At 41.8% G+C, this 25,835-nt stretch overlaps 1 protein-coding gene across 1 annotated transcript in view; it reads right to left on the bottom strand.

The window, feature by feature from the left end:
• TMEM132B (transmembrane protein 132B) overlaps positions 1-25,835 on the bottom strand; it is a 261,053-nt gene that overhangs the window by 148,294 nt on the left and 86,924 nt on the right. The window contains exon 3 of the mRNA XM_074606166.1: positions 3,582-3,722. Within this exon, the coding sequence (XP_074462267.1) occupies positions 3,582-3,722 (141 nt within the window). The remainder of the gene's footprint in view (positions 1-3,581; positions 3,723-25,835) is intronic.

A 25,835-nucleotide genomic window follows, 5' to 3' on the forward strand; every position in this document is an offset into this window, starting at 1 on the left:
CCTCAATGCAGAAATCCATGAAGATCCTCTCCTATGGAATGGAAGTGATGGGTCCCAGCTGCAGGCATAATGCAAGAGTATTTGTGCTCGTAGTAGAAACTGCCTTTTTGAAACAAAGCACATTGCTGCTTCGACTAACCCTACCAAAATGAGATTCACAGAGTTCTGCCCCAAGGAGAGAATATGAGCGAGAATAAATGCAGATGACAACAATCAATCTCCTCGCTCAATGAGCTATCAAAAAAGTCCTTTGAGATGGCAGCAATAAGGGCAAATCGGGGCTCAACAGATATCAGAATAGATGTGTGCATATATACTCGTGTGTGTATATTTAAAATAAATCTCTTCTTTTTATGCTCTTTGTTCAACTACATTATCAAAAAGAGGTTTTAAATACAAGCTTATGGGACTACTAAAGAGGTGAATTTATGAATGTATTCCTAACAAAACACACTCTGGAAAGCTTTAATCTATGAATTGTGACAACCTTGGACAAAATGGATTTTTAATAGAATATAATGTAAACTGCCTGAAACATTGTGATAAGGAATTTTTTTAAAGTAATGCACAGACAAGGCATGATGCACTCTGCATGAAAGGAGGAAAGGTCTTAATTTAAAGCATTTTAATGAACACTCAATTTGCGTAGGGAAATGCGAGAAATGGAGATGAAAAACTCACGATAACGATAACACTGCAGAGGGGAGAGGGAGAAAGATTAGAAAAGTAAGCAAATTTGAAAAGGCTCCAGCCGATAATGCTGGCTAAAAGGAATGCAGACTGGATTATGAACAAGTCACAGTCCAAAGCCACTGTTCTCCTTGCAGGCAATGTCTGTCGGTGGCTCTTATCAGAGTTGCACACTGGGGAATAAAGAGCAACCGAAGTGCAAAGCTGTGGAGAACAGACCTCTCTCTGAGCTAAGGGCAACGAGGAGAGTCAGAGGCTTCAGCGAATGCAGCTGTGACTCGCCGGAGTTTCTCACTTTCACCAGCCCTCCCCAAGCTGTGCCAGCCCAGCCAGCTTGTAGGGCTGCCGGGGATTTCTGTCCCCTCAGCGAAGCCCAAGGGAGGTTGCAAAACCACAACAAACCTGGCAATCTCTTCCTCGGGGAAAAGTAGCTGGGCTCGGTCCCGGCTTACCCACTTCTCTACTCCCAGCGAACGCCAGGCAAGTCAGCAGAACTGAAATTACTTCCAAGAGAGAAAAAACTGTCTCCCCCGAGGTAGACACAATTCTGTTTACTAATAACTCTGCTCTGCAATGAAAGAGATTGATCCTGCACTCTCATTCATACGTAAACTGCCTTTAATGGAGCTCCCTGAATTACTAAAAGGAGGAACAGATGAATCAGGTCTAGCGACAGTTTTGCCACATTGACCTTAACCAAAGCAAGTTCAGGTCTCTGCTCATTTAAACGAAACAGCAGAACCCCCCCACATAAAGACTTCACATTGTTCAAGAGAAACAAGAGGGCCACCATTATGACCAAAAAGGCAAATTAAAATAAAGATCAAAGTTAAATATTTACTCTAAGCACTACAATATTTGCAAATCTGGAAGCGATCTTCAAGCAGTTTCTATTTGCATACTTTAATTAATCCAAAAATATTAAACTAATCTCACAAAGGAAAGGGTCAAAGTATTAATTAACTTGAGATTCGTTGCTTTTGTGCAATTTAACAGTTCAACACAAAGCAAAAATCAGTTTTAATAAAAAGTAAGTTACTGTGACAGGTATAATTTCATGGATTAGTGAAACCACGTATAAGGCAATAAGTTCCAGCGTTCATCCTAATTTTTGTCTAACTTTAAAAATAGTTGTTTCATTTCAATAGAGAGATTCCTCTGTAACACCAAATGAACTTAAGTTTTCCTTTAGCTTCAGCATTTCACTTTCAAATTGATGGCTTTCCACCTCGCTCTGAACGGAACAGAGGTCACCGCTGTTTCAGCAAAAAACCTGAGTGCGAGGTTCAGCAGAGAGCAGATACTGCACAACCCCCAGATGAGCCGCCTGAGCTAATTCAGGTTGAGATTTCACTGCTGGAGTCATCGTGTGTCATTGCGCAGCTCCAGAACAAGCGCGAAGCTTCCCCTCTGAGCCAGCATCTCTACTGGCCGAGCTCTCTCCCCACCAAAGGGACTCACTGGCTTCTTTAACAGCTTTTGGAGGAACTAGGAAATCTTGCCCAAAGACAAAGGATTTGGAGACAAAGCATACAGCACCAAATCCAGCTGCCAGAGCTCTGCTTTATCAGTACAATAGCCCATGAAACCCCAGCAAAATAATGATGGAAGGTTGCTAGACTTTCCTATATCACAATCTCAGAATTGCGACTTTGACAAATGTACTTAGGAAATAAGAGGGGACTTCCCCCCCCCCCTTTTTTTTTTTTTTAAAATGAGGAGGAATTGCATGAAACAGCTAATGAACTGAAAGGTTTGCCTGGCGTTTCACGCCAGAAAGCTCTGTAGCACTTGACTTAACCAGAGACACTGAGCGGGGAATCACCTCCCCTCACTTCACGCCTTTACAATGCAAATCTCTGCCTCCCGCTCAGTCGCCTCCACTCTGCAGCTTTACCGGAGAGAAACAGGCACTTTTCGGTTGCTATTGATCAGGCCTGTTTTACATATCCAAGAGGACTCTCACCTTAACAGTGTCTATTTATCTCTGTTGCTAAAAAAGCCAACCCATGGATAAATAGCTTTCACCTCAACGCTTGTATGGCAGGTACCCAGAGCTAGATGGGGTTTATTTGTTCCTCAAACACAGCTTCAGCAACTAAACAAAGTAGAAACTTTGCACTCCGAACCTCTAACAACCATTTTCCTAGGTCTAAACAATTACTAACAACCATTTTTCACCTTTGCAGGATCTTGCAGAAAAAGATGGATGCAAAAGACTCCTCAACTAAAAATTTTGACATGAAGTTTTGTGATTTCCTAATTATGATACAATTTCAAGCTAAATTTATGCACAGTGTAATTTAAGTGTAAAGTAACTGCATGATAATGGAGAGAAATGGCTTGTATTGTAAAATACATAATTCTGACTAACAATGTAAATTTCCCATTACCTTTGGTATAGCTTATGGGAGCTTTACCATAACAAACGCACACAGCATTCATGAGACAGTTCAGAGACACTCATAGGTGTTTTGCAGCAATAACGAATAACACTTAATAGCTATTACTTTCATAGCTTTCCAGATAAAGAAGACAGCATTGTCCTATATTGCTCTCAATTATTCCTCACATTTCTCTATTTTAATCCACTTCTTTCCATTGGCTCTTTGGCAACAGGAATTCTCCTGCTGCCCTGACAATGCGTGAAAAGCAAACGTGAGCCCAGACTACTTGGCTGCCTCCAGTTTAATTAGATCATCCACTTCCAAAACTCAGAAATGAAACAAAAGGAAAAAAGCTCTTATCAGATCACCTACAGCTTTTCCAAGGAGGCTGAGGAGGAAAAAATACTGCTATTAAAAGAGCAATATGACCCATTAAAGAAGCTATTGCGTGTCTCTCTCGGCATTTTAGCAAGGGTTAACGTGCAAAAGCGCTTGGCAGCTTACCTGTTCTCTGCGTTTGGGTCGTTGTGCATACACGTGATGGTGGCAGCGGTCCTCCCGCTGTCTGTCTCTTCTTGGACCCCCCACTGGTCTGCATCACTGACTCTGACGTCCATGATCTTCACACCTGGGGCTGTCCTAATTCTGTTGGGGAACAACAGGGATTGCTTTAGTTACAGATCTCCTGCAAATAAATCCAGAGAGGTAAACAAGGAAGATGAAAGAGGAAATATTCCCTCTGCCATTAGTAACAGACTGATACATTGCAATTGTTAAGTCACTGTGCTTTAAAAATATAAAACAGGTCCAGTCATTGTAAAGAGATGAAGTATGAGTTTCATTACATGCAAAGCCAGTTAATTTTCAGCTTGAACAATGTGGAGAGAATAAGAATGCTTTCTGCTTCAGTGGCACCAGTTTGATACAAATGAAACAGATGTGACTAAGTCTAAGTTGATTTAATTTGCTGTGTCTGTCCTGCAGTTTTAGATGGAGAATCAGAGCACTATGATATAAAATACTTCCTCCTGCTTGCAAACCTTTGGGAGCAAGGTGCCTTTTAATATTAGAATGATCTGCGTTGGAAAAATGTGTTTCATTGCTCAAAGACCATAATGCAGGAAGGAGAAGGAATACGTTATCCTAGATCCAGGACGGAGGGATGAAAATAATTATGCCACTGTACTGAGATCTATCAAACCGGACACGTCAAACTCTTGCTGCTGAAAGTAATAGGATGCTGACATGGAAAACCCTGATTTCCTAAGCATGTCTAGAGTCTGAAAGCAGTTCAGTAGTGGGTAAATGTCACCATTCTTTGGCTTAAAAAAATTTGCTAAAAAAAAAGTCCATGCTCCAGTGGGGCTCAGCGTTAGGAACAGATTGCCAAGGAATAGGAAACAAACTGCTTTTAATAGCAGGGACTTCATTTGTGCAGCTTGACTCCTGAAACAAGCCTGGGATTTCGACAGGAGTGCTGCAAATATGCCTGGAGAACAATTAGGCGGAAAGCAACTGCTGTAGCACCACATTCACCACTACTGTGACTTAATTAATTAAAAGCAAAGCCAAGAGGGACCTCTTAGTTGTATGGTGGAATGAAACAGCACTGCTGAGACTTGAAGCGTTACTTAACAGTGAACGGTGATGGACTTGCGCCGATGCCTTGTGGTGCTCTTGTTACACTATTAAGAATTTCCTTTAAGTTCTAGCTGAGTTCATGGGTTTGGATCAAAGTAATATCAAGACTCAATGGGTGGTCTTTTCCTCTGAGAATGAATTAACTCATCCTGCTTTTATGACGTCCTTATTTTTGCCTGTAAGGCTTTACTGACTTGGTGGACCAAATTCATGTCTGGCATAACCAATCTGATGAAAAACATTTCCTGTAAGGAGAGAATTTCACTTGCTATTTTTCTAATTGTCTCCTCCACAGACATTCGTATCTCCGAACAACATGCCTCAAAGCTTATGTGCCCCCTTCCTATCACATCCTCTTCTTTTTTCAGCGGAACATTCATTTATTCTGTAGTAATTACACTGGACCAAATCATTCCTGCAAGACACCTACATGGCTTCATTTCAGACTGACTTGTAATTTACATGAGATAGAGAATTAGGCCTTCAGCAACAGATTCAATAATTTTTTTCATTAGACTTAGTCAACCACTCTTGAAAAAAAATCATTAGGGCCTAACCAAAAAAAAAAAAAAAAAGCAAACCACCACTTTCTACATTTTCTCTTTCCCAGCAAAAATTATATTTTTTAACGAATTCACCTCCCCACCACCGACTCAATTTCCCATTTTTTTTCTTCACAACATGTCTGGAGACCTCTAACCTGACTTTCCATCCAGTCAAAGCCCTGATTAATTAAAGGCTAATTGAAGGGCAGGGGATGCTGGGCAGGAGGAGGGGGGAAGGAGGGCAGGACAGCTGGATTTCACCCATGATTTCAGGATTCATCAGCTTTTTTCCATCTGTCAGAAGCTTGTTATGTCCTCCTACACAGCTTTTGCACTACAGATATCTTCACTCTGCAGCATTTACTTTCTTCTACTCTGATCCAAATCAAGGATGAAAAGAAACATGGTACAATTTCCTGCCACACCTGAGCAGGCTTTAACCATGCAGGAACACTGTGCAGCTCCCTCTTCATGGAAGCTGAAGCTGCTGCTCCTCTTTACCCCCCATCACTGGTCCCCACACAGCATAGGAGTACGGATGCAAGAACCTCAAATATCCACATCTGCGCTCCTGGCTGTTCAAACCTTTCCAGACATGCTGCACCCCAAAACACTGGCGTCCCTCTTGGGCCAACCCCTCAGCCGTGTCTTCCTCCCTCAGCCAGGGAGCTTTGCTCTTTCTTGTCTTGTGTCTGAATACAGCTACAAGATGCTCTTTGCCTGCTTAGACAGCAGATGAGACTCTCCCAATGCCTGTCCTGTTGGCTCACCACTTGGCTTCTCCTTCAGGGCACTGTCCCTTAACAGGAGGCCAGAAGGCCTCTTCTGGGTTTTCGCCATGCTGCCTTGTTGACTGTGCCTACAGCTTTTGCTTGCTGCATATCCACTGTCTTGCTGCGTTAGCATCAAGTGAACATCACATACTCTGCTCCCCAGCTACGTTTTCCAAAAACGTCTCAGAACACTGCATTTTAGGAAAATTTCCAGTCTAATCCCCTGCAATGCATCTGCTCTGGTGGGCTGAGACAAGATGTCATTTTGCATTTTTGGATATCAGTAGAGCCAGAAAGGTTGAAAAAAGGAAGAAACTGAATTCAGCTTCTCACTTAGAAAAAGTCAAGAAATTCAAATTAAACCAGCCTACATATGGGAGATTTGAGCCTACTATTCTTCAGATAAGTGATTCATATCTTCAAATCTGCCCCCAAACTCCACAAGCACAAAAACTGTTGTAAGTGTCGGGGACTGAAGCTTTGAAAAAGAATAAGAAATTGCTATCAGAGCTGACATGAACCAGAGAAAGGATGGTGAACGGTTAGTGTGTGAGCCCAGGAGCTCGGTTTATTGCCAGGCTTCAATTATAAGCTTGGGCGGGTCATTTCATTTTCTTATCCCTCCCTTCCCCACATATAAAATACTGGGAAGTGCTGCTCTTCCAACTCCAGCAGAGCTGTAAGGATAAACAAAATTGCTCGAGAAAAATCTGATGTCCTTTAAATTTACCATCTGACAAAAATTCTGCCATCTCTGGGCTTGAAAATGTGTAAATGATGCACTGAAGTATTTCACAGAAGCATCACCCAAGAAGTAACTGTTACCATTAAGATGGCTAAATTCCTTTTTTATAAAGATAATTGTGAAATGGGGGGGGGGGGGGGGGGGGGAACATGACAGCCAATTGGAAATTTGGCAAAACTGACATTTCATTTCCATTAAATACTTGCTTTCTGAAAAGCATAATTTTCAGACAGAAAACTGTCCTGTTAAAAAGCATTTGCCCACCTTTAAAACATTACAAGTTACATAGCACTTAGATAACACAACTAGCAGAGATGTAAATGAGAGGAAGACTGACTGAGCTCACCGCAAGTTAGCCTGCAACAGGGCACCCACATTACAGCCTATATCCACAGCCTGTATCACAAATGAGGTGATGACTATTTATTCTCTTCTTTAGGGGTGGAGGAGATCCAACAGAAACGTGACACCCTCGAGCACTGCCTTTTTATAACACTTGTGCCCAGTAAGATCTGAAGAAGAGGTATGGGGGGGGAATAGCAAAGCTATTCAGAACAGAGAATCAATGAAACAACTACTTCATAGGTGAATTTAGCCCTCTTCTCCAGCTATAGATGCAGAATAGAGGAAGCTGCTTTCGATTTCGACTGCAGAATACATTTGGTATCCCTGGCAGTGTTTTTTCCCTGAACAGTGTGTCCTCCATTTACTGTGGAATATAAAGATGGAAACATGATAGACTGAATAGAGCAGGCAAGCAGAATCATCCCCAGCCTGCCAACTTGGAATGCCCAGAAACTATTTTAAAATGCAATCCCAGCCTTAAATGTATGCGACCCCATGAATTTGGCCCCTCTAAACCTCTTCTTTCAGTTATTACAACAGAAGGAAAGGAGAAGGTACAAGTAATCGCCAGCGCTGGAAAGTAACTTAAGGGCTGCAAGAGGGATTTAAACAGCCGAGCACTTAACGGAAGTGGGGCAGGGACTTCCACTGCCTCCCCGTCAATTAACTGCAAAATCTGAAAGGTAAATGCTTGCTTGCCACACACCCCCAGCAACGCTCCCGGCAGCAGTAATCGGGAAGTAAAATCTCGGCAAAAGGAACTTTAAAATAGAAACAGAAGGAAAAGATATTTAGGAAATAAAACAGGAATGTGCTCACAGCAGATGGAAAATGCTCAAAATTATGAGAAAAAAGACTTTTTCAGAGCTATTTTAGAAATCCTCTTATCCCTCCCCCCCCCTCCCGCCATTATGGGGGAAAACATGATCTGAGCTAAATTAACTTTCAATGACGTACTAATAATAACAGTTATGATAACAAATTTCATTTGTAATTTCCAGCCATTTCTGTATTCAGCCCTTCAATTCGCATGTTTAGCCCAATTAAAAATAAAATCATTATCCTTCCCCTACAGGAAATCCAAGCTTTAGGCCAGTTTATTTAACTTGCCTAAAATTATACCATCTCTGCAGAGCCAAAATGAGGGTCGATACATCCCGATTCCCAGGCTTCCACTTTGGCTAGACACCCCTACCCATCTTTAAGACCTAATCAGAGCAGAACTGAGTAATTCCCAGCCCTCACAGAGCATTTTACATATTTGAAGAATTGCACAAACAGCAAGCAATTAGTTCTGAACGAGGTCCCTGAGGAGTTTCTAGTTAAAATACATGTGTTTTAAGATACATTAAGCCAAGCACTATAAATTAAAATAATCACTGAATTCAGACATAACATCTGGGGGCATTTGGGGTGTGGGTGAGATGGGCAGAGTTTCTAAATAGGAAGGAATAGAAGCATCCCTCTTAGGAGAAGGAAGCAAGTGGAGTTTTCTGAGAGATATAAGGAGAAGAGGGTATGTGATGCTAAACTGCCATATCCAAGTGCATTCCATGGCATTTGGGAGGGAGTCACAGTCAGGAGTTTATTGGTGCGAGCATATAAAAGAAAAAACATTTGGGAAGCAATGTTACAGAGGATGGAGGGCTGAGGTAGGAGCAGAGCTCCCCCCAAGAGAGGCACCATCCCTCTCTTTTGTGTCTTCCTAAGCTTCCTGGTCAAAATTCACTACGGATAATCCAGAAATATGAGGAAAATGAGGTGACACAAAGTCATCCAGAAAACACATGGCAGAACCAGGAATTACGCCTAGAGCTGCCAAGGAATATTTTGGTATCTTCACCATAAACCCACTAAACCACCACAAACCACTCTCCTGCTCCTACTGTACACCCACTAATAACAGACAGTGTGTCCTGCAATGCCCATGTGAGATCAGCCTGTAGGCAAATACCCTTTCTGTGGCTGTGGACTTGTAGTATGTGTGAAATGAGAGTGCCCCACCTAGCCGATAATCATCCTGCACATCCTCACCTCTTATGGAAGTCAGATTTACAGCAACTCAGGGGATCAGGCTCTCAATCTTCAACAATCTTCACAAGCTAAGCAAGTGTTTATTTTCCAAAGCATTTTTCCAAGAACTTTACTTCTTTGTTCTTTTATATTTTAAAAGACATGTCACAGATTTATGTTCAAACTACTTCCCCATCAAATTCTCCTTAAAATACCAACACTAGGCCAGCTGTGTTTGTTTCCACGATTCCATATTAGTGTCACTGTAAGTAAAGTTATCTTTCTAAGTATGTAGAATACACATCAAAGTACACAAAGATCCTAGGCCTCTCCAAAAGGTCACAAGTGTAGAACCACAAATACTATGCTGCTTTATGATAAAGTAAAACAAGCAGCCTGCAAAGCCCTGCGGAGAGATGTATGTAGATGGTAGTCAGATGGCAATGTGGAACAGAGGGCAACTGCAATGCATCAAACAAAAGGAAACCCCAAGAAAAAGGGTTTAAGAAACGGTACCGGGGGTAAAAAAAGTCAACATGGCCCTGGTAGTGCCAGTGGGACTAGGTGGTACCAGTGAAACAAGGTGGGAACTCATGGTAGGACACAAAAAAAAAAAAAAAAAAACCCAACAAAAAAAGCACGTTTGCCCTTGGGGATAAAGACAACCCAATACTTAAGAGATAGAAGCAGCAACTTCCAAAGTCAGCTGGAGTTTTACATAAGATTTGACCTCCACATTTCATCCATGCTAAAAACTACTCTGGTGACTGCCCTTTCATTGCAAGTCCAATGCATAATTGGCCCAAATTTGTTTTCAAAATAAGACAGGGATCTGCTGCACTCTGCCTGCCTTGGCCCCATTTCCTCCCAAAACACCTCCCACTGCAGGGCCAAAACTCCGTGGCAATGGCATGGCAGACACCATTCAATGGCAACGGCAGGCACCATTCACCCCGTGGAAATGCCCTTTCTGCATCTTGTGACCTCAGCACCCTCTCACCTTTACACCGTATCAGGAAATTTGCCTTTCCCTCCCTCCGATATACCTCAATTTCTCTCTGCATCTGTTATTTTTATATAACCTTTTGTAGCTGTCTTATTTAACCCTGTCAAGCATTTGGGGATGCAGTTTCTATGAAAGCAGTTATTACTGTCGTATATAAGAACATCTATCCAACACGCGCTCAAGGAAGAAAGTCAATGCCAAGGCGCCGGGCAGGACAGAGCAGACAAAAGAGGTACAGTGACCAGCGCAATGCAAGGCAGGAACAAAGTTGCTCAACAGACATGGTGGCTAACATGAAAAAAGCCCAACAACTCAGAGAACACAAAACCCTTTGAAATCGTGAGGGGGATCAATACTAAAGGTTTAGAATGATACAATTACCACTCTTCTACCCAAAAAGGTGAAGCTATCAACCGTTGGTTTTTTTTTCAGCCCACCAAATGTTTCAAAGTATGCTAAGCATCAAGCTCACTAGCATATTGGATTTTGAATAATGAAAAGAGTAAACAGGATTTTAATTTGGATTCTGACAGTAAAGTGCTTTCCATGTGATAAATTAACTATTAGGGAAGACAAATTAACACAACCTACCCTTGAGAATGATGGCTTATGATTTTGAGGAAGCTTTTACAGAAGCATGATGAAAATAAGGCAGGATGAAAAAAAGGAGATAGTGATAGGGGGAGTATTTTGTCAAAAATCCTTCTTTTTGCCAAACTGTATGGATTCTCTACAAAAGTGCAGCAGATTTTCTCAAGAGCCGCCCATTTTTCCTAAGAAAGTCTAAACATTTTAGGAGACATCCTCAGCTGGTCTAAATCACAAGAGATTTATGAATTCTATAGCAATTGCTTAACACTGAAAATTTAAATCTCACATCAATGAAGCAAGGTCAGAAAAAAGGAGTCTCCCCTTATGAATTTTTTGTAAGGGGAAGGTATCTTAGAAACATTTTCTATATATAAAACCATGCTCATAAAATCAGCAAAGACTATGTGAACGTCTTCAAAACAGTCTAACATCATGATATATTTCCATATCCAATGGAAAATTGCCATTTTTTGCCAAGTTTTTTAAAGGAAAAAAGGCGTTTTAAGATTTCATCTTCAAATTTCAGCAGAAACGCTATTTTTCAATCTGCTCCTTCTCTCACTCAGATAAGCAAATAGAGCTTTAAAAACCAGTAGAAAGACATCCTAATTGGCTTGAAATTAAAGCTATTAATTTTTATTCTTATTTATTCCTGTCAGAAACCAGACCCGTTTATATGGGTTTCTAACACTGCTATGGAAACCTGAGAGGTTCTGAAGTCTTTATGTAATATGAGATGAAAACACCATCTCCCACAGTGAACGCTGTTTTCTTTGAAATATGTCAACAGTGGAATTTTGTCCCTCTGGGAGAAAAAGGGTTTCCAGGCACTAGGGCAGGAGATTTCGGGTCTGATTCTGTCGACTCAAGGCAGCTTATTAACCATTTAACTGTCTAGGCAACTTCAAAAAGGGAATAAGGCTGTTTACCTTTGCTCAGAAATTCATCCAAGAGAAAAAAAAAAAATCCTATTTCTACGGAGATACTGTGCATTTGTATACTTAAACATTGTGAAATACCGTACTTGAATATATTTGTATAATTTCCTTGTAGGTACTTGTTGCAGTTTAGTCCGGGTTGGCCAATGACAAGATGACAGATGCTCTCCCCCACCTCTTGCTCCAAGGAGAGGAAGAAGAGAGGGAAAGAGATTTATGAGTTTAGAAAAAACTAAACTACTTTAGCGCAATATTAATAATAAAATAAAAAGGAAAAATAAAATAAAATAAAATAAAATAAAATAAAGAAGAAATCATGAAATAGATACAATATATACAAATACATACAAAACTGTATCAAGCTCCTAGTGAGATGTTACCAGCACGCGCTTGGAAAGCTCCAGACTGGACTCAGTGACAAATGGGAACTGGATTCCGGAACACACTGAGGGGATCGAAGGTGGACGAACTGGCACGGTCCTCCTCAGACATCAGTCATTGAAGAAAGAGAGCCATTGAAGAAAGAGAGCCATTGAAGAAAGAGAGCCATTGAAGAAAGAGAGCCATTGAAGAAAGAGAGCCATTGAAGAAGCCACCATCAAAGAAGAGCCCACTAGAGAAGAGCCAACCTGATCCCTTTGATCCCTCAGCTTTTATATGGAGCATGGAAGATGGATGGAACACCCTATTGGTCAGTTTGGGTCACCTGACCTGTCCCCTCCTCCCCACAGGGCAAACACCCAACTCAGCTGGCCCTGGTGGGCAAGCTGTGTGAGCAAGAGCCTCTCGCTGAACAGAAACTTGTCTCTGCTTCACTCCAAACCAGGACAGTCATTAAAACTGTGGGTCAAAGAGTTCTGTAGCAATTGTCATTTTCTTAATAAAACTAAAAGCCAAAATTTATTTGAGTCCACCTGAAAACACTGTTGTGCCTTTGACGTACAAATTACTTTAATCATAGTATAAGCAAACATGGCTCTAGATTGTGCTGAAAGCTCTTGAATTCCAGCAAACTCTTCATACCAGGAGAACAGGTCTGATGTTTGGGTTGCCGATCCTGGCATCCCACTAGCGATTCCCACTACACCAGCAGGGACAAGCAGATCAGGTCCTCTGTCCTTTGCCTGCCTGGAGAGCAGGAAACACTGCCCGTAATTTGAAAATAAATACACAATTCCTAACTTGTTTGACACTTTATACTTTCAAAGTATCCAATAAACGTGAACTAACCATTATTACTATTGATCCAAAGGAGACAGCAGGTCTTTTTACAAGTCTAAATGATCCTTGTGCTACCAAACAACTCATAACATCCCTTTCTCATTAGGATGCACCACCAGCTCACAGCTCTGCCTCCGCTGAAAGAGGAGAGATATTTTCCTTTCTTCCACTGTCTCCGTTCGGTTAACTGAGTTATGATGTGTTGATCATTATTCAAAGAGCTCAAGAGTGCCTGCTCTCATGTGCCCTTAGATATCTCCAAGAATTGAAGTATGTGCCCTCTTCTCTCCAACACAACAAGCTGTGGTGTACCTTCCCTGTAGAGAGAAGAGGTAAAATGCTGGAGTGGTTTTCTGTAACACATGTCTACAGAACAAAAATCAAAGCCTTCTCAGTCTCTTCAACCTTTCTCTGAAAGATCTAAAACACTCAGACTATGTCCTTTACCTTGAAACCAATGCAATGCTATAATAGATGAAACTCTTCCTTAAAGCACAGAAGTACAGGAGAAAATGCATTACCAAGTCTGAAGGTGTCCAAAGTATTTGAACTTGGAATTCTTGCAATCATGCAGAAACACAGCTTTGAAAGCTATAATGAAAAAATCAAAGTAAGTCAGAGGTTTCCTCCTGCAAAGACAAAGATACTTACAGGTTTCCTTTTATTGAAAGGCTCCTTTCAGAAATCAGCACTGCAAAAATGTTTGCAGCCTGAATAGAGTTCAGGCCTCCTGGGAGACAAAGAATTTTTATAAAGGGGTCATTTTTCTACCACTACAAGTAAAAAGAAGCCCTGAAGGTCATGGTTTCTGGAAGCACCTAAACAACAACAAAGTAAAAACTTTCCATCCCTCTCCCTGCAAAACTAGATAATGAGCTCCACAGCATTGTCTCAGACAACAGTGGATGGGGGTTTACAGCATTTAAAATAGTCCATCAACGTGACTAAGTTTGCTAACCACCTTGGAGAGTCATATGTTTCCTGTAAGGAAAACGTTTATTAAATACAGTTCAAACTAATATAATTAATTATCTTTTACCAGGCAGCAACACATATGACTTAGATCAGAAAAACTTTCCTGTGTTGCTGCTGTACTACAGTCAACCCTGGAGTTTGTTGTACTCGTCAGACTGTTTGTGGCACAATCCCTCAGCTCAGGGAGGGTTGTCACTGCAAATCCCCCAACTGGCAGATGCCCAGAAGAGGCCAGTGACAGCCAGTCTGTGGCTAGTCTTAAGATAGCACAGGCAGTATGGCCCAAAAAAGTACACAAGGGAGGCAGTCTGCACGCACTGAATGGCGCCTGGCCTTGACCTGCACACTGCTAATGTGCCTCTTTCAGTTGCTTAAAAAGCGCAAGGGAGAAGACCAGCAGTGAGGTTGATGGGACAACAATACATTGACATGTCTCCTCCTCTTAGGAGACGGAAGGCAAGAGGTCACTCAGTAATCGTCATCTTTACCTAAAAGGTTGCTTGAAACTGCACCAGTAAAAAAATAAACAAAAAAAAGAACATTAGGAGCAGATTTTTGAAACTGGTATACACCTCTAACTTTTACCCAATCCTTGGCACATCCAACAATTGCTTAACAGCATGAAGAGATCTTTAAAGGGTCTTTCATACATTTTTCCACACTTGTTCAATACGCTTCATAAAAAAGCAGCAGAGAAAGGGTTGTTATTAGGAACTCCACCCAGGCTGTGGCAAGGAGACACTGACCTGAGCACAAGGGATGGAGTTAGAGGGGAGAGGAAAAAAAGCACAGCAATGAAAATCCTTCCAGAATTAAAAAGGCCACAAGAACTTAGCCTGAACTAGTAGTTGTTGTTTTTATTGGATTATTTTATGGGGTTTTATGTTGTTTAATCGAAGAAAGAAAATGGATGCCATAAAATATGCAGAGCTAACTGGGGCTGCAGAGTACATTGCTGAATATTGCTAGTAATGCCATTTCCCCTTCACTGTCAAAAAATAAAAATATCGTTCTTTATATCCCTGTCACATGGAACAGCGGTCCTCTCGCGCTTGCCAATCAATCATCTTGGAGTGCACCTTTACCTTGAGCAGCATGTGCTAGGACGGTGAATAAGGAAAGCTCAGGAAATAATCTCCCTTTCCACGAGATAGAATTCAATTTCCAGTATAGCTCAGACCAGTACTTTTCTTGAAAAGGTGGCACCATATATTATGGCAAAAAAGCATTTTTCTGCTGCTAGTGAAAACTTTAGTGAGCATTATGATTATGTGGTTTGTACTCCAGGCACCAATGACCACCAAGCAGGCTATTATTATGTGTGCATTCTGATGAGAACCAGCCTTCCAGCTAGGATAAAACATCAAAGACTTTTCCCCCCTGTTTTTCTTCCATTCTCCTTTCTTTACCATAAGATTTCTTTTCTCGCTGCAGACAACAACTTTCCAAGATTCTCCTAGAGAGTAAGCACTTCACAGTGAAATTATCCCACTCTGGTGCTCAGGTGCTATTTAGCCCTTTGGCCACTGTTCCAACTGGCTTTATCTTTGACAGCCCCAGTTTGCTTTCTTAGGGTGGTGCTTCTCAGAAGCTTTTTCAAGACTCTCTGCAGGTAGATTGAGCTTTCACCACTGGTTCTTTGAGTCACCCTTCAGATTTGCAGATTTGGCAAGGATTTTGCCAAGTCCCAAGCTTTGTCTCTCCTCTGAGCACAGCTGGGAAAGGCTGTGCAGCAGAGGCTGGCTGGGTCCAGAATCTACTGTAATAAAGTCCAGAGAAAGCCCCGCGAATGGACGGTGACGAAGTGCTGGCTCGCCCGATTTGCCTGCAATATTTCTAACCATGAAGACGAAGAGATGGTTTTTCCCCTCTAGATGCCCTAAAGCTCCAAGTCCCAGCTTTTGCTCTGCGGATCTGGACAAAATGCCATTCTGTGAGCTGGTGCCTGATGGACAGACTCCGGCAGCCCCAGAGCCTGAGATGGGCAGAGAGGCCAGGAGGATTCAGCCCTCCAAAGTCTGTTGCTCACAGAGCTGCCGCAGCCCAGAAACTTATCCAGCCTTGCAGAGCTGTCAGGAAAATTTACCAGCCACCACACAAAAATTGCTTGCCGTTTACTACAGTGATTGATGGTAATGCAAGAAACTAATGGCATTTTACTTGCCTGTCAAAAGAAATTACTCACCCGGGGCCAGCAGGGTTGGGGAATGATTCTTTAATCCTTGTAGCAATTTTTAAATTAAACTCTAGTGTTTGCAGGGCTGTAAGACCAGTCACAGACAGCTGCCTGCTTCAGGATGGATTCAAACATGACAGAGCACATGGGCAGATAATGTCCAGCACAGCAATAAAAGACAGTGAAAAGCTGCATGCTGCGCTTCTGACTTTTTTTAAAAAAGTTTACAGATTTCAGGGGACCAAATCCATTTCCAGATCATTAATCTCTAACAAAGACCTACGTCCTAGCACTGTGCACATAACAAAAAGTTGGGGAAATAGCAGGACAAAAAGGCCATAATCAAAAACTGGAAGACAACTGATCTAAGTGGTACAGGAAGGTGCTCCCATTTGGTCTATACGTGCAGAAAAGTATATCAGTCTAGGGGTCAATTCACTTCCTAAATCAGTAGAGTTGATAGGATCATTCCCTCTGTGGCTTTCCCTTTCCTTCCTAACACCAGTACTAAACCTTCCTTTTTCCTTTAGCATTTTTGCTTTATCATTGCAACTGGTCTGTCTGCCACCAGGACTGCTCTCATCTGGTTTTACCTGCAGTATCAGCATTCCCTCTGTATGGATGGCAGATCCTCCATCCCCGTTCAGTCACAACATCCTTGTTAAATGAGCTACTTCAATACTTTGGGTGCAGACAACATTCATTCATTAGGTGGCAGGTCAGAAGTCCTTCACGAGGAGCTGATTCTTATAAGCAGTAGCACAGTGGGCTCCAACACCCAGCACAAACTCAGTAAGAGAAATAGCAAGGGACATCGCACAGCATTTTTGAGGATAGGAACAAGCTGCTCCCACAGTTTTGATTTTGGTTAGCCTCTGTTTTCTTGACCAGCCTTTATGATTCACATTCTCAGAAACCAATTGAAAAATTGTCTCTGCAAAAGGCCACGAACAAAAAAGGGGGAGAAGAAACAATTCAAAATTCAATGAAGGATACACATACCTAGGTCCTAGCTACTAAAAAGTTGCTTAAACTTTCAGCATTTCAAAGCATACATTGTGTGTGCAATAACAAACACTCTAAAACCAGGCTTTCCCACTGTGGGAATTAGGGGGCACTGAATCAACTACTTATAAAAATGGCTACAATCCTTTATAACATATTCAGTGGTTTTCAGTGAAAAACACTCACAGTGAGATACTGTATCCCACTGAGCATTAAGCACTTCCCATTCCTGTTCTGCTTTTTCAATTCTAACTAGTCCCTAACCCTGTTAGTCATGAATTTGCGATTAATGAGCCTTGTTTAGAGGATGTGAATACTGAAATTGTTCTGATATATGGGCTCTAACCACAGAAAGACGATCTAATTCAGCGAGGGAATCTTCTGTGCTTAGGGGGGATTCCAAACCTTCAATAAAGGAAATCAGCTGTTAAGTCATTTTAACAAGGGGCAGCATGCTGTGCTCTCAGCTCCACGGTGCCACGCGATGGTCTCACAGCTTGGCATCTGGGGACAAAATCAACTTTACGTGTTAACGGTGCTTAACATCTGCTTGTAAATCTGGGGCTGGTCAAAAATGGCTGTGACAGAAATAAGGATGGTGCAAGTGTGGTTTTCCACCAGAATTCTTAACTATGCGAAACATGCACACAAACACACCCACAAACACACTCTTTTGATGTAATACAGCAAAGGACCAATAACCCAGGGCTAAACTAATTATGACTAGCTATGCTTGAGCAGGAAAACAGCAGCTGCTCCTCTCCTGCTTCAAGAGGACAAGTAACACAAGTGCCTTCATGGCTCTTTTTCCCTGTGCCTGGCAGGGAAGAAATGTCCCTTGGGAGTCTTCTTCTCCCACAGTGTCCAGAGGAGCAGAATTCCTTCTCAGCTGGGGACATGGGGACAGGCAGGACAGCTCTCCACTCCAAGCTTGATAGCAGGGCTAGAGAAAGCCCTATATGCAGTCTCATCAGCCCATCCTTCTTGTTGATTCTAATAGAAAATATATTTGCCATGCCACGAAAAATCTGATAAAACAATGAAAACCAAAAAGATAGTATTTTTAATGAAATAAAGTCGCCCATCATGTACCCATCAATACCTGCAAATAATGGGGGGGGGGGGAGATGTGGGGAGTGGTGTCTTAATTATATTTGAAATGGTTTATAAAATGCACCAAGATCGAATAAACGTTCCTTGTTCTGCTACAGTAGTCACTTTCAGACATAATTCAGGAGGCTAATCCTAGAGACCAGGAGATTAATTCCTGGAGACAAGCCCTTTTTCCCCTCCAGCTCCTCCCCAGCTCTTCAGAGAAAATGACCTGGTCTGATCTTAACACATCTTGAAGAAGACAGAAAGATTAATTATGCTCCTCCCTATTTCATCTTCATGGCACATCTGAGCAGCTTCTACATCTGCGAAACCTTTATTTCCAGGGTCCTTTTGATTGTACTGCTGAGATATTCAAAGACTCATTAAACCTAAGGGGAAGTCCCATTCACACAGACTTAGTATGGAAAGGAGGTGGGGGAGGGAGGCTTAAAGTTATCTTGTACTTAAGATAAAGAGACAGTTGGAGAAGACTTATTCATAAATCAAACTCTCCACCCTCAAAGAATCACCTAGCCTTGCAGCGCTTTGCACACAGGAGATGCTGCTGGGACTAAAGGGCTGAGAAACGCAGCCTGCTCTGACGACTGGGTGACTCTGGTATTCCTACAGAAGAACCAAGGGATGAAGAAGGGAAAGCAAGAAACCTGCCTTGTATTTTTGTAGACACAATTTTGCACCTACAAATCACAATTGTTTTCTAATTGCAACACTAACATCAAGTTAGAGCTCAGCTTTCAAACCAGTCTCCCGCAAAGGTGGTGTTTGTCGATGACTGTGTGATTGTAATTATTTCCTCCAGCAATTACTGTCACTATATCTGACCTTATCCTAAAGTCAAGTACTGAGGCATTAAAGTGACAACATCTTCTGTGCAAGTAATTGCTGATACAAAACCTTATTCTCAATTACTAACGTCAATAGGTTGTGGATATTAAAAGTGAAGTCAGTATATTACTGGGGCTGAGATTGCTTTCTAATCTGATAGTTAGGCTATAAATTATCTGATTTGCTGATGAAGGGCTCAAATCACAAAGGCATCATTCAAAACAGATCACTAAATATATAGATGACTTCCTTTGATTTTAAGTGGCGTTGAGAAAGTGCTCCGTTCTTTCCTGGTGGTGTTGCCTTCCTGACTTGAATCTTTACTGTCAAGCTATCATCCTCAATTAACTTCAGGCGTAACTATTTTCAGGTATAACACCTTGCCTGTCAGTATAGCAGTAGGCTTCAAAAAGTGGGCCTCCAAGCTATAGTCTAAGGCTCGTCTATCAGAAATACCAATATTATCCTTCTTTCTTACCTTTTAGAATTGTGAAACCTCAGCAGTACCATTACAATCACGGTTGTACTTACTCCTGGGAACATTTTATCTCATTTTCATGTGGGGAAACCCTTTACAGACCATTCCTGCAGTTAAGATCTCTCTGCAGTTTTACATGAAATTAAGTAGCTAATGTCATACACGTGGTGCTGCAAAGACTAAATCATGATATTAAGGGAAGTCAAGGTTCAATTTCCCTGCGTGCAGCAGGTGAGATATATGCATTGGGAAAGGCTAGACCTGGAAAATGTAATAAACAGTCACAGGTGAGTATAAAATATAAATGCAAAATGCATTTCTTCATATTTATTACATCTTTTACATCTAAATCAGGCAGATTTCATTCCACAGATTGAGACTGATCTGAAGTAATTCACTGGGAGGATGGTAGTTGAAACACATAATCACATTTCTAGAACAATGTAATTACATTGAATTTAATGTGATTTCCTGCCACTGGTTTAAAAGTGCAGCCTCCTCCACATTCTCGATTTACACTGAACCACACACTTGATGTAAGATTACTTTCAGGTAGCCAGGTAAAGCATTGCATAAGGGGAGAAAGTATGCTACGACTCCTTGAATTCCCCAAGACCATCATACAAAGATGTCAGTCATGAAGTACCAGTAAGTTCAAATCTTAAATTTCTAGGAAGATGCTGTCTCAGCAGATGACCATTGATTTAAATTTCATTTTCATTAAATATTTCACAAGGAACAATTTTGTTGACCTTAAGAACTTGTGCACAAGTCAGCTCTGCCCCAAGGGGCATGGGAATTTGAAGGGAAATTTACGCTTAGCAGAAGAGTTTTCAGGTTTTCATATGTTGTATATGCTTCTGAGAGTGCTATATTAAAGAATTTTTATAAAGAACAGGCTAATAAGTGGACATGGCAGGTCATACCCATCAGGAATAGCTAGAAAATACTTGGGGAAAAAAGTAATTGTAATCTGAATGCAGACAAAGAATTTGAATCTTAAAACATACGCAATGACAAAGGGCTGGAATTTTATCAACGGTAGGAATAAAACAGTAGAGACACTGAGATTCATTTAATTCCTACAAATCAGTTAAAATCTGATCTGGAGAGAGAAAGCACGCAAGCCAATGCATCAGGAGAGCCTGTGCTGCCAGCCAACACGTACTACATAAACAGAAGAGTTACTCTTAAAAAAAATACCACTAAGCTTATAGCTGATGAGATGAAATCCTGCAAGCCCACCTCGTATGAAACAATTCAAGTAACCTCTTTGCAGAATAATTTCAAATAGCAACCAAAGTTGTAAAAATTGTGGCATCTTTACAATTGATTTGCAAACAGAAAGAAAAATTATTAAATTGATCAAAAATGCTATTTACTGCTGGCAGTTCATTTAGCTTTCTGCAGAATGTTTCAACATTTCTATTCATTGACATAAATAAGTATTGAAATATAATGGATAATGAAGTAGAGGCTAAAAGACAATAAAAGTGCATAGGATTTTTTTTTTTTTCGGCAGACCAATAGAAGCTTGAATGAAATAAAAGTTTAAAAGCAGTTCTAAAGCTGGGGACTTTTATGAAAAGTAAATGAACAATAGATTTAAAGCAGTTTAATTATCAATGAATCACAACACTATGGAAATGGCCTCAGAGAGCTCCAAATGCATTATAAACTGCAGAGAGGGAGGGCGAATGAGGGAGAAAAGAGGCCCAAAAAGGAGCCAATGCTGTAGCCCTCACTCAGATAAACCACCCCGCATTTATGTAGCAAAGTCAGCTGCACAGTTATAAAGCTAAATCCTGAGAGTCTTCCTTCCATGGAAGTTTTCTTTGGCACGAACAAAACTGTGCAAAACTCAGGATGCGCAGGCTTGCAACAAGCCAAGGAGGAGACCTCAGCGCCTTCAACTTGCTTTTCAACACTGTTGATATCGAGCGCCGCTGAGCACAGCAATGTGTTGCGAAAGGCTCACACAGCCAGGCGCTGCTACGCCGAAGTGGCAGCGATGAATGCAAACGTGTTACAAAAACCAAAGATCAGAAAAGCTTCGTCTGGGATATGGCGGTGTGTATTATTGATGGCTCAGCAGCCAGAAGACGTCAGCACATGGAGAGGATAATGGGTTTGTCATCTCCCTGCCAGGAAAGGACTTGAAGAGGGTTGAAGAGAGGCAGCATTTCAGCTCGATGCCCACCCTGCGACCTCAGTGCGGGGTCCCGCGGTGCACAGCGGGGAAAGTAGTGCCAGCTCAGCCACAACGTCCGTGGCTGACGACCCCAATACACTCAACCCCAGCACACATCCAGCACACGCTACAGCTCAGTTCTTTCTTCCTGAGCCAGACACAAGCTTCCCAACAGCCTCAGCATTCCCAGATTTCACACCCTTAGTAGGGTTTCTTCAAAAAGTGAATACATTTGCAGAAATTCATTTTGGGCTCAGCTTCTTATAAGGCAGTCATTTCTACATCAGGCAGATTAGCAGCAGAGCCTGGTAGAAGTTACAGTCTTAATCAAAACCAAAAATGTACTAAGCAGATTTTCCCTTTTGTTTACTGAAAAGCCTAATTTCTTCAAGGTGACTCAAGACAAGAGGCGGTTTGCTTAAACAAGAAGAGATTTGCTGGATGCCAGAAGGCCCTCTTTTCATCCCTGATCACTTTCTACAGCTCAGGAAGAGAATTCTGCAAAGCATACATGGAAATACGACAGGGGAGTCAGGACCCTGATTAGGTTAAATCATGCAATTGTAAACCAGGACCAACCAAATACAAACACCGTGATTCAAACTTGGACAAAAATGGTTAGAAATGAGAAAGAATTTCGCTATGGCAGGATTACCACTACATTAGCTGGGAGGTCCACCCAGCTATTCAGGACTTTCATTATGGAGCAAAAGGACTGTGAAAGTCCCTGCTCACCCAGGCACCACTACTACAGTTACATATTCAGATTTCTTTCTGGAATAAGTGCAAATTTGCTTTGATTGACTGACATTTCATCACTTAATACATTCATAGCATGTCAAGGGAAAACTTGACTGAATTCACAATGCTGTACTGATTGAGTTCCTAATAGGAACAGTTGTCAGAAGGACTTGTAAGTATAACTTTCAAAATCACATTTGCTAGTTGGTAGAGGACTTTCTGCACCCAAGAGCCGCTCCATCTACGTGCAGGACTTTCTGGGACACAGAGATGGACAGCCCCTCTCTCCCCAGTTACCATCAGCCCGTGACATGGCAGCTGGCTGCAGCCACGCCAATGGCTGCACAATACTTTTTCTCCAAAGGCCTGCATTTGAGACATACAGTTGTCGAGTAAGAAAAAGCTTTGCTGGAGACTCATGAACAAGCAATGGAAGAGAAGCTGGAGACCAAGTGAGGGGCAAAGTTCTCCTTCACCCCTTGAACCCAAAAAGTCCCCAGAGTACAAACTACCCATCCACAGAGCTGGAGGGCGAACAGAGGACACAGGAGGTAGCATAGCTGGAGGTCAGTGTCTACCCTAGCTGAAAATGGGGAAAGATGACAAGGAAAATTGGCACAAGAAGAAACTCAATTCAAGTTTGAGCCTCGGGCCAGTGCCCCAGCCTTGGGGCCTGCTGCCTGCCATGCAATGGGCAGCTTCCTGCTGCTCTCAATCCCTGTCTACAAATGGAAAAAAATCTGCAGAGTTTTCCTGTGCTCCTGATCCCTCCTCTGAAATTTTCACATTTGCTTAGAAGGGTCTTCAAGATATGGCTTTGAAAGGAACCTAAGCATTTACAAATTCTTTTCCTTCTCTGCAGAGACCTGTAAGGCCCTTAAACGACCTACCTTCAGCATTCATGACGTGGGTAAGCAGGATCCCTGGCTCCCTTCACCCTGTTTTAATTAGACAAAGAGGGGAAAAAAGCAGTGCTCTTCAATACTTAAAAACCAACCAGTTTCAAATAAATATTTAAAGTTGTCCTGATTGTTAGATAAGCAGCTTCTGCAAAGCAATTGCAAATGTTGCAATTGTTTTGCCATAGAGTCGCCAGCAGCTGGAAGCTCCAAGGTACCCATTTCAATCAGAAATTTTCCATTTCGAATGCATTTGGCAGTTTGTTCGTCATGAGAAGTGCTTCTCAACATGTGAGCTTTCAGAAGACTGCAAGGAGTGAAGCACAGGTGGCTTTTCTAACAGCCTGGGTCAAAGCACAGCTTTCTGTAAACACTCCTTTTCATAAGTAAATAAATAAATAAGAAAAGGTGCTGTGCCATACCTTCTGCACTGCTATTAGAGGCTCCTGCTAGACCAGACAAAGCCTTCAGTCAGTCCCACAGAATATTCACAAACAAATGAAAAGAACAGTGGGAGGAATTGGCTTAAAAGTGCATTCATTGTACTTTCCTTTTCTTTAAGTGTAATAATATGCAACAGCTCCTTGTGGTGTTGAACGGACAATACTATTAACTCTTTTTTCGTTCCAGCACTTCAATCATTTATACTTACATTCTTCCACCTAATCACTACCTACCTGTTGTTAAAATCCATCATGCGCTACGGGCCAAATCTCAAGGTCCCCACTCAAAACCGCCCTTAAATGAGTTCTTAGTACGATTTTTGCATGATTAAGCATCACAGATTTTTTTTCCTAACTGATATCTGAATAAAGAACACAGGAATTGTCCCTGATCATTACCATAATGCTTTCATGTTTTCCACAATGCCACTCAAAAGCCTAAAAATATGGCATAGAAGCCCTGCAGGGAATTAATGCAAAGTGTCTGCATTTGTACCAGGAACCAATTGCTGAGAGAAAGACAAAGGCTATTTGAAATAAACCTGGAGGATGCATTAGCAGAAGCACTTCTGAGCAACTTGCCATTTAAAGCACACATGGGACAAATTCATCTTGAGAGTCACTTCAAAGGGAATGGTCCGTAATCAAAATTAATCACAATTAATTTGGCCCTAGGTTTCTGCCACTGAGAAGCAGGCTCCTGCAGTCAGAGCTGTGGGGAGGGGATGGCAAAAATCACATCCACAGCGTCCACCTCTGCTGATATTGCCAATTCTTCTGCTATGCTGGTGCCATCATAAAATGCTGCAACAGGATTCAGGCCAAATTTGCTTATCAGCTCTGAACCATGAGGCCAGCCAGCAATATGTGCTGAATGGCACTCTTTTTGAGGATGTCATCTTTCTATTTATATTACCTAATTCTTCTTCTCCAACTCCCCGTGGCAAACCAACAGTTGAAATCATACAGTATAAGCTAATAGGGTTATATAAGTGTCCATTTGCTGTACATATGCTCTCCCCCCTAAGGCAAGCGATCACCACGACTCTGTAGCAGGAGAGGTACACCCTCCATTTTTGATGTCTAAGCACATCAGAGGTGCTTCGGAGAGTGTCTCTAAGCCTTGTTGGAGGAGGACGCGTGGGTAGCTGAGCGAGAAGCAGGCAGCAGAGAACTGCCATGGAGGCAGAATCAAACACGAGTGAGAGGTGCCTCATCTCCTGCCCCTTGTCTGCCCCATGAAACACAGCTACACTAAAACAAGACAGAGGATTCCAGCTCCATACGTGGCAACTTTCAAAGTACTGCTGAACAGACACAAACCTCAAGCTTTTTGCTCAGGCTTAATTCCTTGCTCTGCCTGCACGACAGCACAAAAATTCCTTGATATGGAAAGAGCAGCTTTCCTGTCTCTTGATGATTCTTAATCTCCACCAACAAGATCTGCGTTTTCAAGCTAATTCTGCTCTCTGTTCTCTTCTGGCTTTCCCAGCATCCCTGTCCAACTCCATTTTTGCAATACAAAGGCAAAATAAGTTACATAAACAACTAACCTGTTTCAAAGTAAACTGGGTGTACAGACATGGATACTTCCTTCATTTCAAATATATTTGCCTTGCATACGTACATGTAAAAGAAAGAATATTGACCCCTGTAATCTATGAATTCCTGTATCCTTCACACCAAGGTATGTAAAAATGGCATAGGCCCTATAACATGATGGACTTTTGGATCCAAATCTCTTGCTCTTTGGAAGCATCCAGGGTTTAAAACCTCATAAAACTTGTCTAACAAATCTAAATCCATAAGACATGAAGTTTAAAGTATACATTTTACTTAGGCATATTCACATTTTTTTGTTTGCTATGATCTACTGTTAAACCGCTCTCAAATTCAGAAAGACCCATTTCTAGATACAGTTTGAACCTTTCTCCAGAATAGTGCGAATACCCAACCCAGTAGAGGTGGGGGCTTTGGTCTTTTACACATATACCTACTGTACTTACATAGCTTCTTATTTTACCCACTTCATAAGATTGCTGCTGTTCCCTCCTTGGCAGTTTGGAGGGCACAGATGCTCCCAGCTCTCAG

This window comes from Larus michahellis, chromosome 13 (genome assembly GCF_964199755.1).
Source record: "Larus michahellis chromosome 13, bLarMic1.1, whole genome shotgun sequence".
In the NCBI taxonomy this organism is placed as follows: Eukaryota; Metazoa; Chordata; class Aves; order Charadriiformes; family Laridae; genus Larus; species Larus michahellis.